At 31.4% G+C, this 14,301-nt stretch overlaps 1 protein-coding gene across 1 annotated transcript; it reads left to right on the top strand.

Annotated features, from left to right (window-relative positions):
- Nucleotides 1-10,025: 10,025 nt before the first annotated feature.
- On the top strand, nucleotides 10,026-12,450 carry LOC134708323 (complement C1q-like protein 3). Its single transcript, XM_063568774.1, has 3 exons — nucleotides 10,026-10,191; nucleotides 10,812-10,865; nucleotides 11,915-12,450. Exons 1-3 carry the CDS (start codon nucleotides 10,116-10,118, stop codon nucleotides 12,337-12,339), a joined length of 555 nt encoding a protein of 184 aa, XP_063424844.1. The 5' UTR covers nucleotides 10,026-10,115; the 3' UTR covers nucleotides 12,340-12,450.
- Nucleotides 12,451-14,301: the final 1,851 nt, after the last annotated feature.

The following is a 14,301-nucleotide window of genomic DNA, read 5'->3' as shown; positions in this document are numbered from 1 at the left end:
ATTTAGATATATCCCTGAAAAATATGTCTTAAGATGGAATGGATAAGTTTGTATTTCAATCCGGCATTTTATTGTCAAGCGGTAATAAAGCTTTATAAGAATAGGTAAAATATATTCTCTGAGTACAGGAGATATTACAGTGTGTAAACAAATTCCAACAGTGAGCCATCTTTTCTTGTTATCATCTAAATCATCAGACGGTCCTAGAAATGTAAAGAAAAGATTTTGCCAAGATTTTCTAAGTTACAACTTAAGACAAAATGACAGTACTGTACTATATAAATAAACTAGATATCACTTCGAAAAGGCATAATTTGACATTTAAGAAGCTCATTTGTATACTTCTATCAGTAAACATTACATATCAATTATCAAACCAAAAATTATAAGTCCTTTTTTTTCTTTTTCTAATATATGAAATTTGTTAAGATTTTCACTGATTTCTTGTTTGAAGTATCGACTTTTTAATCGTTCGAAAAACTCAAATTTTGTCTTAATTATACTGATGATGCTTGAGGCTTTCATTTTCATTAGCTAAGATAATTTTTGATAGAAGGGTTACATATCGATTTAATTTATTTTTCCTCTTGTTTTTTCTTTTTTCTTTTTATTGTGAATCAATTAATGGTGATCGCATCATCATGATTATATTTGAAGAAGTATGTGGCTAGATTAACTTCTGATCAATGCATTTAATATTGCAATTAAATGTTAATATACGAGTTAAAATTCAAAGCCTAGATTTCCCGCTTAAGCAGATCTTATTTTAAAACGATTTGGGTGACATTGTCAGGAATTACCACATCCTTTTTAAACGTCATGTTAATATAAAAAAAAGAAGATGTGGTATGATTGCCAATGAGAAGTACATTTTCCAGGTTTAACATCGATAAGTCCATAAACACCCGAAGAAAATAGCGGATAAACATTGCTGTCATATATGTCTAACCCTCCCACATGTTGTTAATAGTTCTGTTATATAGAAAACAATTGGTGACCAACCCAAACAGACATTATATATGTATTGACTTAGTGTAGTATTCTCCGAGTCTATTCATATATAACAAAATTACATTTTCTGAAAATGTTAAATGATCTTTATAATTCCTTAATTATTCGTTTTTTTAAACTCGATAATGTTTACATACTATATAAATTATGTCACCGTAGCTATTTATTAGAGTACAGTTATATATTAGTACTACACTATATGTTGTGTGTACTATATATTTACTACGCTCATTCATTCATTCATTCATTCATTCATTCATTCATGGACGGACAGTTAGAAAAAGACTTTACTCTATATACTACTCTGTACGAAGTTATTATGCATGCAACCCCGCCACTTTTTTCTAGCACTATATATACGGTGAACTCGTACTATTGCGAGTTTCACACACTTTAGCACGCACGCTACATCAGGGACACCTAACTTTTTCCCTACTTTCAGGTAAGCACATTTTCTTTTAGGCCTTATCATGCATGGACTTATATCCATTTCATAGTTCAATTTATAAGGAAACTTCAAGTTAACATTTGAAATAAATGTTTATCATAATTATGTACTATCAGTGTGAAATAAATTGTTTGCTACATGTTATTTAGTCACAATATTCAACGCCCTATTCAGAAAGACCAAGTGGCCATTTACCCTGTGACAATTATATAAAAAGATAATTGGGATAACCAAAATTGTTGGACGGTACAATAGATCGCACCAACTATGTTTTGTTTATGTCATCACTCATCATCTGAGGCTTTTGTGACCAAATATATTAGACATTTTTAAATTTCTTCATCACACAATTAATATCATATAAACCAAAATTCGTATTGACGGAATAGCATCAAATAAGAAATTCTTCTGTTGGTCACAATCTAATTTATATGGGCAGTTTAAACAAAACTCTTATCGGGGCCTTTTATGGGCTTTGCTCATTGTTGAAGGCCGTACGGTGACCTATAGTTGTTAATGTCTGTGTCATTTTGGTCTTTTGTGGATAGGTGTCTCATTGGCAATCATACCAGATCTTCTTTTATATATCAAACTACTTCTCTAACAAATATTCATTTAAATTCGGTTTTTTTCCTAAATCATTATTTTCTTCAAATGACAATTATGCGCAATTCTATCAGATAAAATAATTGAACATCAATGACATTGATGTTAATTTAATATGAATAACATAACTCTATGGCATGTTTTGTTTATGGTTGTAATTTTTTTTTTTATTCCTGGTTGAATTAGTGGTCATGGTGGTAGCTTGACAAATTTCACTTGACACACACACATAGAAATACCTGCTGTTCGAGCAACTTTCGTCTCGATGGAAGTTACTTCATCTTCTAAACCTGGCGGGAAAGCTCGCTTTAAAAGTGCACATTTCGTGTCCTCATCCATGTTGTGTTTTTATTATAAGGTTTTAAATGTGTCTGCTATTCTAAGACTGCGTTACCATTTCAGTGCTAAAATATATGTATACAAATAATTGGTGTAAGGAACTACATGAAACAAATGTGTAGAAATATAGAAGAAATACATATAAATATTATTATCATATTCAGGTTTTACATCACCAAATTAGACCTGTCCATCGATTTGTACTTCAGCGACAGTATTTGAGCAACACGACAGGTGCTGAAAATGCTTACCCGTCCGGAGCACATAATTTCATCCCCGGCTAGGTGTAGTTTTTCTTCGACTAAAGTAATAAATAATCCCCATGATTTTTCAATGTGGTTTAACTATTCAATTACATCAGTAAAATTATATTCCAGCAACAACTCTTATTAAGCATCATAATAGCAAAGCCAAATTATTTAAGATGTGGTAAAAGAGCAGAAAAAGTAAAGGAGAGTCTGTAGTTGAATTTAGAATTATAGTGTGTATATATTTACCAGAGGTCTGGTTTATAAGGGTTACAAGAACGGTTTTCAATGATGCCTGTTTTCAAGATATGCCTCATGTCATGTTATGTTCAGACAAGAGAGAGAGGATATAAAAAAGAAGATGTGGTATGAGTGCCAACGAGACAACTATCCACAAAAGACCAAAATGACACAAACATTAACAACTATAAGTCAACTACACAATTCAAACACGAAAACTAACGGCCTTATTTATGTAAAAAAATTAACGAAAAACAAATATGTAACACATAAACAAACGACAACCACTGAATTACAGGCTCCTGACTCGGATGCATTTTAATAATGTACTTACATATTGGGTTTTTTAAAGACTGCCACGACAACCAACTTTCTACCACAAACAGATTTGAAATTTGCCGATACCCATTCCCATTGATTCCGGAATATAAGTCTGCTTTTAAATAAAAACAAAACACAACAGATTCTTCTCTACTTTGTTATATTGTTGGCATGGTAGCATTAAACTTCTATTTTGAACTGATATACGTATTATGCAAAGGTAAAGTATTTAAACGCTATTTAAAGAAAGTCAACCGTGCATGAAATATTTTATGCAGAATATAAATGATCATTGAACAAAATAGTACATCTTTGTTATGTAGAATTTAAAAGATAGTTATCTAATTTTGGCTATCATACAATATCTTCTTAAATTTATATAATTGCTAACAGATTCTTTAAAAATATAAATTTTATCATATTAATTTGTTTTACCTACAACAACAAATAATGAGGTATATAAATTTTGAAAAGAAAGATGAAGGGAACTATAAATAAAGATATTAATCAACATATTTCAGCATCTAGGGATGAAGATATGATCTAGAGTTCCTGTTCGTTGTCATCCTATTTTTTTCGAAGTATTCAGAATTGACCTTACTAAATCAAACTGTTTCCAATCAAAATAAAAAAAGAAAGAACAAAACGATAAAGACAAACGCTCTTGATAAAATCGAATAGGAATATTTTAGTATAAAGAATATATAGTGTGGTCTAATCGATATAATAATGTGTCTACTCCTACATGAATGCGACCAACTTCACCACTATTGTAAGTTTTGGACCGACAATCATAGCACATATTTTTAATTAACTGTCAACAACAATTCTAGTTTAGGCAAACATTGGTCGAGGAATACACAAAAACTCAAATCATTCACGATTAAAGAGACAAAAATATTCCAAAACAAGAGATAAAAAGTTAGTTAACCAATTTCAGTCAAACTATAATATAAAAATGTATAAGAATGGCGTCCATTTTCACTGACCTATAATGGTTTACTTTTATAAATTGTGACTCGGATGGAGAGTTGTCTCATTGGCACTCAGAGAAAAAATAGACAGAGACAGAGAGAGAGAGAAAGAGACAGACAGACAGACAGACAGACAGACAGACAGACAGACAGACAGACAGACAGACAGACAGACAGAGAGAAAATGATTTAAAGTCAACAGTAGTATGCCGCTGTTCGAACTTCATAAATCGATTGAGAAAAAATAAATCCGGGTTACAAACTAAAACAGAGAGAAAGATCTACGAAACAACAGAAGCACAACACTAAAATGTAACACTCACAGAAAATAACTATAATCACGGGTAGTAAGGTCGTCATATCGAGGAGCGTTTAGTACAGTGATTTTGTCATAGTTTGGATAAGTTTGACATGACGGTGTTAAGTCTTTTTGATGACAATCAATGCAAAAATGTAAACATTGGGATATTTTGTAAACGGAACTTCTGATCATTAATTCAAGCTGGTAAGTACCTTTGTTTAAAGTAAATATGTTAGTACATCACAAGTTGTATCATATGGTTAATGATTTAACACAGAACAAAGCTTGCGTATGTCAAAATTTAAAACTTGCTAATTGGTTTATCGTGCATAAAAAAAGTTATTTTCTTACAGTCTGTTACATCACATATATCTTCGTGATATAACACTGCGATCAATTATTCTGAAAAATACCTACTTTTGCAATCAATTTAAAATTACTAAAATATCTGTGTCATGGTTTGGTTCATTCGTGTCATGGTTAAGTTCATGTTCGACATGGTTCATTTATGTAATTCTTGTCGCGTATAATGAAGGGTTACTATCAAAATTAACAAAAATCGTTCCATTTGAAACACAAAAGGACATAAGAACGCACATACAATGTAGTAATATGTTATAAGTAGATGCAATATGATTGCCAATGATATAACTATCCACCTGAGATCAAATGACGTAGATGTTAGCAGCTTTTTGTCATCAAGAGGCCTTCAACATTCAACAATGAGCAAAACCATATTTCTTAGCAAGATATAAAAGGCTGCGACAAAATTCAATGTATAGGAATTCCAATTAGAAAACCATCAGCCTAATTTCTGTCTAAAATAAATAGCAAAATATGATACACAGTTTCATACTATATTCACGGTATTACTGACACTTAACTTGAGACTATAAACAAAATATTGCGGAGTAAAACATGTTTGCGGGCTCCCCAACCTCTTCTTCGCCTTAACCATGCAACACATGTAAAACTCACCAGATCGGGTTTAAACAAGAAAATCAAGTAACAGAAGCACTAAAAACACAAATAAAGTACTGATATTTAGTGGGACCTAGTTTCAAACAAATAACAAATGATAAAAAGTCATGATTCTTAGATAGCTACTTTTCAAAATTGAATAGCATTATATGAAACAATAATGAGAGGATCCTATTTTTCAATATTTGTTTCTTAATTTTTAAATCTTTTATTGCCGCAGTCATATTATAAACTTGAATCCTAAAGAACTAATTAAACAATACTACGTTTATTTATTTCAGCAGCCATGCAATGTTTGACCAACCCCGAAGATCTACTGCTAAATGTAAAAGTGCAATCGTGAACCCATATGATGGATTTGCACATGGTGCTCAAGGAATTCGTCAGTACCATAAAAGAGCATGTTATGATATATAATTGCCTCTGGAAAATTGTATGAGTCCAATTCAATGCATGTGTGTAAAATTTGGAGCCTTATCGTGTAAATAAATAACAAAAAAAAAACATTTATGAATTTGACTGCGTTGTTTAGTTACACAAATTCAAAAGAAATTATAAACTACGAAATCATGAAAATATAAGTTTTCAACGCAGACACCAAACAGGCATTTAGAAGTGCTAACTATTGTAAAAGGAAGGGTTTTACACATTTAATTTCAAAAACGTATTTACTGAATTCCGAAGTTGCGACTCACCAAAAATGTTCAGAACCTAGTGACGCGACAAGTTGTCCTATGTCAAACCTTACTGTTTTACGCTATATACTGAGAATAGTTTGATGGTTTCAGATCTCTGGTTGTCTCTGTCCAATCTATTTACCCATTTTATAGAAACAGGCAGAAACAGAGTTTGGCCTATTTAATTTATCCTATTGTTGAAGAATTCATGTTTGTGTTGTTGGTTTGCTGTCTCATTTATGTATTTCCTGCGTCATCTTACATTTGATATTACCTACTAGTAAATTGAAAATCAAATAAGCAAAAATGATAAACGGCAAATATAGATAGCATAAAAATATCATTGAATGTTCTAAGAAGTTCAAATGAAGTGTACTTGTGATATATATCAACAAACTTACCATCTGTTTCATCTTCGTCCATCTTATAATGGGTTCAGTCCTATTAAAAACGATGATTTTTGTCTAGCCAGGTCAAAATTAACAGTTTAAATGTACATGTAGCAGACAATATAACACGTGTTCCTTTGATTTTCAATCCTTCTTTCAATCACATTTAAAAATATACCACCTCATACTTAAAACTAGATAGCAGGAGTTTTTTCAGATAGTATAGAAACTATATTACATAAAAAAGTAAAATATTTGAAATAATTTAATGATGTTAAACACGATATAAAAAAGAAGATGTGGTATGATTGCCAATGAGACAACTATCCACAAAAGACCAAAATAACACAAACATTAACAAATAAAGGTCACCGTACGGCCTTCAACAATGATCAAAGCCCATACCGCATAGTCAGCTATAAAAGGCCCCGATAAGACAATGTAAAACAATTCAAACGAGAAAACTTACGGCCTTATTTATGTAAAAAAATGAATGATGCATTTATACAATATTAAATGAAAACGATGCATTTATACAATATTACAAAGATTTTTATTGAATCGTAATAATAATTGATAAACTTGAACATTATATCGGCTTAAATCCAAAATTGGAGTTGTGATCTTTCATATTTTAAATTCGAACTTTGAAAGTACTTTTTATTGTAATTTCACCTATGGTAGTTTTAAAACCAATAAGTTTTACAACTGTTGTCCATGTCACGCGTAACTATTCGGTTTCGTAAATGGTTGAATACTTATGACGTCCTCTTAATATCTTTTGGTTAGTTTTGTAGTTGAATACTGTATCATGGACCTATAACCCCACACCTCCTTTTATTTATCATAAACTGGTTCAAAATTTAAAATAAAGAAAAACCAACACATGTATAGTTTTCTAGAAAAGAAAAGAAATACAAAACAAGAATTACTTTTTGACTGGCTGCCACTTTTGAGTAGAAGTCTTTAGCTATTTGACTAGTGATGCCGCTCATGATATCCCCGGCTGAGTCAAGCATGGACATATGGAGAAAAGATTATATGTGAAACAGAAGCAACGCTTTGTCTTTTTTTTTTGTAAAATTATATCGAAAGCTAGTTGAAAAGAGCAGTGACTTTTAAATTTATATTGTAGAAAACTTACGAAAAGTAACATGACATGTTTATTTTACGCTTTGACGATTACACCCACTAAATTTGGTTAAACAGGTTTTTTTTCTTCTCAGGCATTTAATATCTAGTGTAACTTCGTTCAATAACAGGCGCTATCAATCAAATTTTCAGTATTAAAGTGAAACACATTTATATTTATTTCAATCTAAACCATGACAATCTTGACCAAAACCATGACGAATTTCTACACTCTTAACCGAACCATGTCAATCGCTTAACCAAACCATAGCAATTCCGATATCTTGCTTATTCTGCGTTCATTTCGTGAAACAACAATTCCAATATAGATCGTTGATAGATCGTTTGAACTCCAATACAGATTCACGCATCTTATTTGCCCTTTATCTGCTCGTGTGAATAGAACTGAGGCAATAGTTTGGGGAAGCAACATAAATTAACCATGTCAAACTTATCCAAACTATGACAAAATCACATCAAACGCTCCTCGATATGACGACCTTACTACCCGTGATAATATAACAATGACCATTCTCCGTATAGGACATTTCAAGAAAAAAATGGTGGGTTCAACCTTGTTTTGTGGCTAGTCAAACCTCCCGCTTTTATGACAATGTTAAATATAACTTCAAAATGACAACCTAACGTGATAGGATAACATTACAAATAAATGGGTGAACATATAGGACAGAGAAACACACAAATGATAGCTATAAAAAGGTACCAGGTTTATGATTTAATAAGCCAGACACGCGTTTCGTCTGTACAAGAATAATCAGTGACGCTCAGATAAAAAAAGTTTGAAAACTAAAGAAATTAAAAGTACAAAGTTGAGCATCTAAAAAAAGTTTTTTGTTCTTTAAACAGTTGAATCAGTTTCTTGGATTTAGATTGATTTTTGTTCTTTTTGTATTTGTTTCATTTTTTAGATATATTTTTTCTCTTAAATTATAATCATGGTAAACTGAGATTCTTTTGTGAAAGAGTAGAGCTAATCTCACTGACAGATTCAAATCCGAAAGTTTAAAACAGTCATACTGAAATTTTATTTTCAAGGAGGCTTTATAATACAAATTAAATATTTTAAAACAAAGATAGGAATACTAATACAATAACAATGGTATGGTTATCTGAAATGCTATCCTATTTTGATAAATTGAGACCACCTTTATACAAGATTGCAAATATTTCATGTTTTTGTAGACTTTTGCAAGGACAGATAAACCGAGAGGAATCAATTTGTTTCTAAAATATCAAACGTAGATAAACTTCCGAAATAAATTTGGATTTTGTTTACAGCGCCTTTCATTACAAATTCATTTTTATGATAACTTCAAGCTTGACAATAAAAAGAGAAGGGCGAACGAGGGAAGCCAAACTCATAGATCGAAAATAAACAGACAACGCCATGGCTAAAACAATTTTGCAATCGCAGTTTCAGCAATCTGAAGGCTTAATCGAAGGAAGAGCGACAAGAACAAGTTATATATTCATATTGTCAGCAGTTGAAATGAAACAGAAGAATCTACCATATCATAAATATCAGCAAATATGAAAAGGCATTTCGGCTTGAAAATTGGAATGGGATATGGCAAGATATAAATTTGGAGCACAGTGGTCCTATCTCTTTACAAGCTTTGCAGTTTTGATGTTTACCATTATCTAAACTGTTCTGTCTTACACTTTAAAATATATTGTATCTGAATAGATCGGGAACATGTAAATATCTGAAGATTTGATCTTAGTGTGGTCATCTGACATCTCACATTTGTTTAATGTACAACAAATGAATCAGGAAACAATATGACATCTGCTTTATAAATAATTCACATATATTTTACAATGTATTGGTATGATCTTTTTATACTGAGAGACATTATAGATATATAAGCTACACAAAAAGCCTGTTTACAAATGCAAATAACGAATGACGAAATACCTAATAGAGTGGCATCGCCTCAGTGGAAGTTATCAATGGAAAATACCAAAAGCAATAATCGAGTTTAAAAAGAAAAAAAGGAACAAAAAATAATGTTTAGGTTGATCTTCTCTTACAAAAAAAATAGAATAAATATGGAATATTTTTTTTTATTTTCTTTTTTCTTTCTTTGGATAGACTATAAATGGTTCATCTATATTTTTCACGCATTTAAAGGGTTAAAAGGGATAGACAGGGAAACTCTTAACACTTCTATAAATGTTTGTCTCAACATCACGACCAACATAGACAATTGACTTCACGGTGCTCTGTAATTGACGAAATAAACTTTATTGTTTCAAAATATATTAGGAATGAAATATTATACCAGTCGCCTTCTCTTCGAGATAAACCTTTCATGACAAAAGTACATTAAAATATCAAATTACAACAGCTGTGTAATAAACCTAGAAAAAAGTTTGACTATTTATTGTGGACATTGTACTCCAGTACAAGTATTAGCAGTGCACCATGAAGTTTACACCAACTGTTTTTCTAGTTGTTGCAGTTTGTCATGTGATCTTGGTTGATGGTGGCTGTACTTTCAGTAAGTATAAGTTAAATATTTACTTTAGTTTGATGCATGGTTTCTTTTTATTTCGTTTGCAAATTCTGTTGACAGAGTGTATACAATGCGATAAGATAATACTTGATATGGCTCATTATCTTACCTCATATAAACTTCTAGAAATGTCATTGGTTAAAAGCGAACCTGCAGAAACCATGCATAATTTATATTATGTCAGAAGAAAAATCACAAAAATACTGAACTCCGAGGAAAATTCAAAAAAGAAAGTCCCTAATCAAATGTCAAAATCAAAAAGTCAAACACATTTAACGAATGGGGAACAACTGTCATCTTCCTGACTTGTGACAGGCATTTTCTGATGTGAAAAATGGTAGATTGAACCTTGTTGTATAGCTAGCTTAGACGCTCACTTGTATGATAGTTGCATCAGATTCCATTATATGGACAACGATGCATGAACAAAACAAACAGACACAAAAGGTAAAAAAAGTCAACAACCTAAATACTAATATGTTTCAATTCGTCGGTTCAATGTTGCTTGCTCACTCGAACTGAAACCTTCAACTGTAGCTAAATCAATAAAGTGTTACATAAAAAATAACATTTTGTATCGACGTTCTCTTTAATGTTTATTCCAGAGTGTTTAATGGTAGAGAATATTTTAGAAAAATTGTTCAAATCTACAGGATCTGGTAAGTACTTTTGTCGACAGATTTAAAGAAATTGGAATTTAAAAGTAACTTACTTATTGTCGACAGATTTAAAGAAAATGAAATTTTAATTTTACTTATATTTAAAAATCTAAAATTACACATTTGTGAAATAACAGCATTCACGGTGCACTACAAGATGATAAATCAACCATCAGTAATATATCCATGAGTGTCACTGAACTGAATTAGGTTGTGTAAAGGAATGATTCAAATCGAAATTTCTTTCTTATCGAAGTTGAAAATTCTAAAAAGGTCACGTGAATATAGTAAATTTAAATTTGACAGAAGAAAACTCATGAGTTGTATGATATTGAATAATGTAAGAGTCGAGAAATCGTTGCCTTGATGATTAGTGCAATAGCTTTTTTTTACTCTTCTTGACGGATATAAGAAAAAAGGAAACTCACAAAAAAACCGAACTCCGAGGTTAAATCAAAAAGCAAAGCCTCTAATCAAATGGCAAAATCAAACTCTCAATAGATATAGGAAGATGTGGTGTGAGTGCCAATGAGACAACTCTCCATCCAAATAACAATTTAAAAATTAAACCATTATAGGTTAAAGTACGGCCTTCAACACGGAGCCTCAAACGAATGGATAACAACTGTCGTATTCCTGACTTGGTACAGAAATTTTCTTATGCTGAAAATGATGGATTGAACCTGGTTTTATAGCTAGCTTAACCTCTCATTTGTATGACATTCGCATCAAATTCCATTATATTGACAACGAGACATAACAGGTATAATGTCAAACATACAGCAGTCAACATTGTGTTATAATCTTAATCTCTAAAACAAATTTTAAAAAATGTAACAAATAAGCACAAAATGACATATAGACCAAGCATATAAGCAAAAATAAAAGACAAGAATACACAATTTTACCATAGTATGACGGGATGTATAAGTACAGAGCCACGTCATATATGTAACAAAGAAACATAAAATAGTACTATAGTAATTGAGTTATGTGAGAAAAACTTAGAAACGTTAACCTGTTTACTCAACGAGATATATTTCTTCCAGATAATTGTAGCCATCAAAAACCAAAAGAGATTCCTGCCTTTAGTGCATCAATGACGAATGCAAAAGTTCTAGGGGCTACCGAAATTGTAAAATTTGATAAAATTTGGACAAACAATGGAAACGATTATGACCCCATTACTGGAATATTTCAGGCGCCTTTCAAAGGCGTGTATCAGTTCTCCTTCACAGTAATGTCCATGAGAGGGAAGGATTTACTTGTTTACCTGTGGCAGAATGAAACCCGTTTGGTATCTGTATTTCCTGGTACTGGTTATAATGAAGGGACGGCTATTATGGTGTTAAATCTGAAAAAGGACGACAGAGTTTACGTCAAATGTGGCGGAAGCGGAATCGGATACATTCATACAGGCAAAGGCGCTTGGTACAGCATGTTTTCTGGATATCTCATGCATGCAACTAAATAGGTTGTTTGTCTCATGATGAAATTTTGTTGTTGTTTATCAGCAAAAGGCGGCTTAATGTTGCCATTGTACTTATAATTATGTTTCTATAAGTTGTTTTGGTCTCCATGATGCTCCTTGCTCTACAATTAGCGGTAATAGTTTTTAGATTTCACTTGCCACTTAAAAGTTATGAAAAAAATAAAGAAATAAAATGTTATATGAATCTTATATTTTCGTCAATGATCGTAATGCTTGTTTTACTTACTTTTAATAGCCAATGACAACACCATCCAAAACGATATTTATGGCATTCCTGAAATAACCTTTTTTATAATGCCGTTAGGGCTAGCGATTTTTTTTAAATTTTAATATGCCAAATTCTTATACAGATTTGAAAATCTTACAGTTACAGCTCATCATAGCACTGTATCACTGAAAACAATAAAGCATCATACAAGAGCCTCACGTGATTTTTCTCTTTCAAATACCTTGCAGCTGGAACAAATAGATGTTAGTCGCAGATTGAAGAAACCCTTGTTTTTACTATAAGGTTGATGTAATTACAAGAATATGACTAAACCTTTATGTAACTATAAATATTTTATTCTGAATGTAGAAAGAATAATTAAAAACATACATTTACAGTTTCCCAAGACCCTTTGGTAACTGCCAAAATCAAATGTATAATGTCTTCCAAAATACCGTTTTACGTAGGTAGGTAAGACGTCCATTGTGCATGATGAAATTAACCGATCACAATGCATTGGTGGACCTTTTGAAACCATTAAATACTATAATTGAATTATGTTCTACATGTCGGAACGATAAACTATATTATTCGTCTGTCTTATGAATTCAGATTTACATTTAATATGAATTATAATGTATTATGCATGGGCATATTCGGTAAACATACAGTAAACTGAGATGTGCAAAACACTACTTGTCTTCAGTGGTTCTTGATAATGAGCTTAATCGTCAAAGAGGTTAGAAAAACCAAACTCTACTGAGTTATTGAACAGATAAATAGAAACAGCAAAAGTTGAACGTATGGTTCCTAAAATAATACATAGAAAAAAATCTTCAAAAATTTAAATCTCTACTTTTCCTTCATTAGATATGACAATTCTTTCACATTAAAAAAAAAAACAAAAAAACAACACAATATAAATGATATGCGTCCGATGCGTTTTTCTGGATTTACATTCACCAGGAACGCTCAAAGCTAATTATTTGAAAGCCAATGATGTATAAGAAAGATAATGTGTCGGTACATGCCTGTGTGGTGTTGCTTTAAAATTAATAACAATTTATCTATTCAAAAATTCACAATTTTTATTTGACTTTTAATTTTTACAATTGTCATATATTTTTTCATATTCAGATAAAACCATAAGCACATTTAGTTTGTGTGATATTAATGTTTTAATGGGACTTCACGCTTGAGAGCATTTTTAAAGTTGTTAGCAGAATTTTGGTTTGAGATTTCGGGTGGTAGTGTATTCCGATCTTATATTGTTTGGTAAATTAATGTCAATGTAAAACTGTGTCTTGGGCTGAAGTTGTCTGTAAGTTTGCTGAGGGGTTGATATTGTTGATATTGTTTATATTGTTTTAGACTTTTAAGCTTAACTTCAGTGACATTGACCTTTGGCATATTGAACAAACAATAATAGAAGTTTCTTTAACACATGGGCCATAATCAAGCCAAATTGAGTTAACACATTATTAATGGCTCAAAAGACTTTGTATGGAAACCGAAATGTTGACACATAGGCACCAATAACATGCATTGACTATATCACAAACCGAATGTCACTTTGTCACAACTTGGATATAAATTCAGTGTCGACTTGTTTAGATGTTTATTTATTCAATCATCAAATGATTGTGTTTAACCTCAATTGTAAGGGTCATTAATAATTATTAGCTGTCAAATTCACGTTCAACGATTAGACTCGAATTCCCATTATATACAATTGA

Source organism: Mytilus trossulus, chromosome 1, assembly GCF_036588685.1.
Source record: "Mytilus trossulus isolate FHL-02 chromosome 1, PNRI_Mtr1.1.1.hap1, whole genome shotgun sequence".
Lineage (NCBI taxonomy): Eukaryota > Metazoa > Mollusca > Bivalvia > Mytilida > Mytilidae > Mytilus > Mytilus trossulus.
The sequence above is the reverse complement of the archived record's forward strand: the minus strand, read 5'-3'. Positions and strand labels throughout refer to the sequence as shown.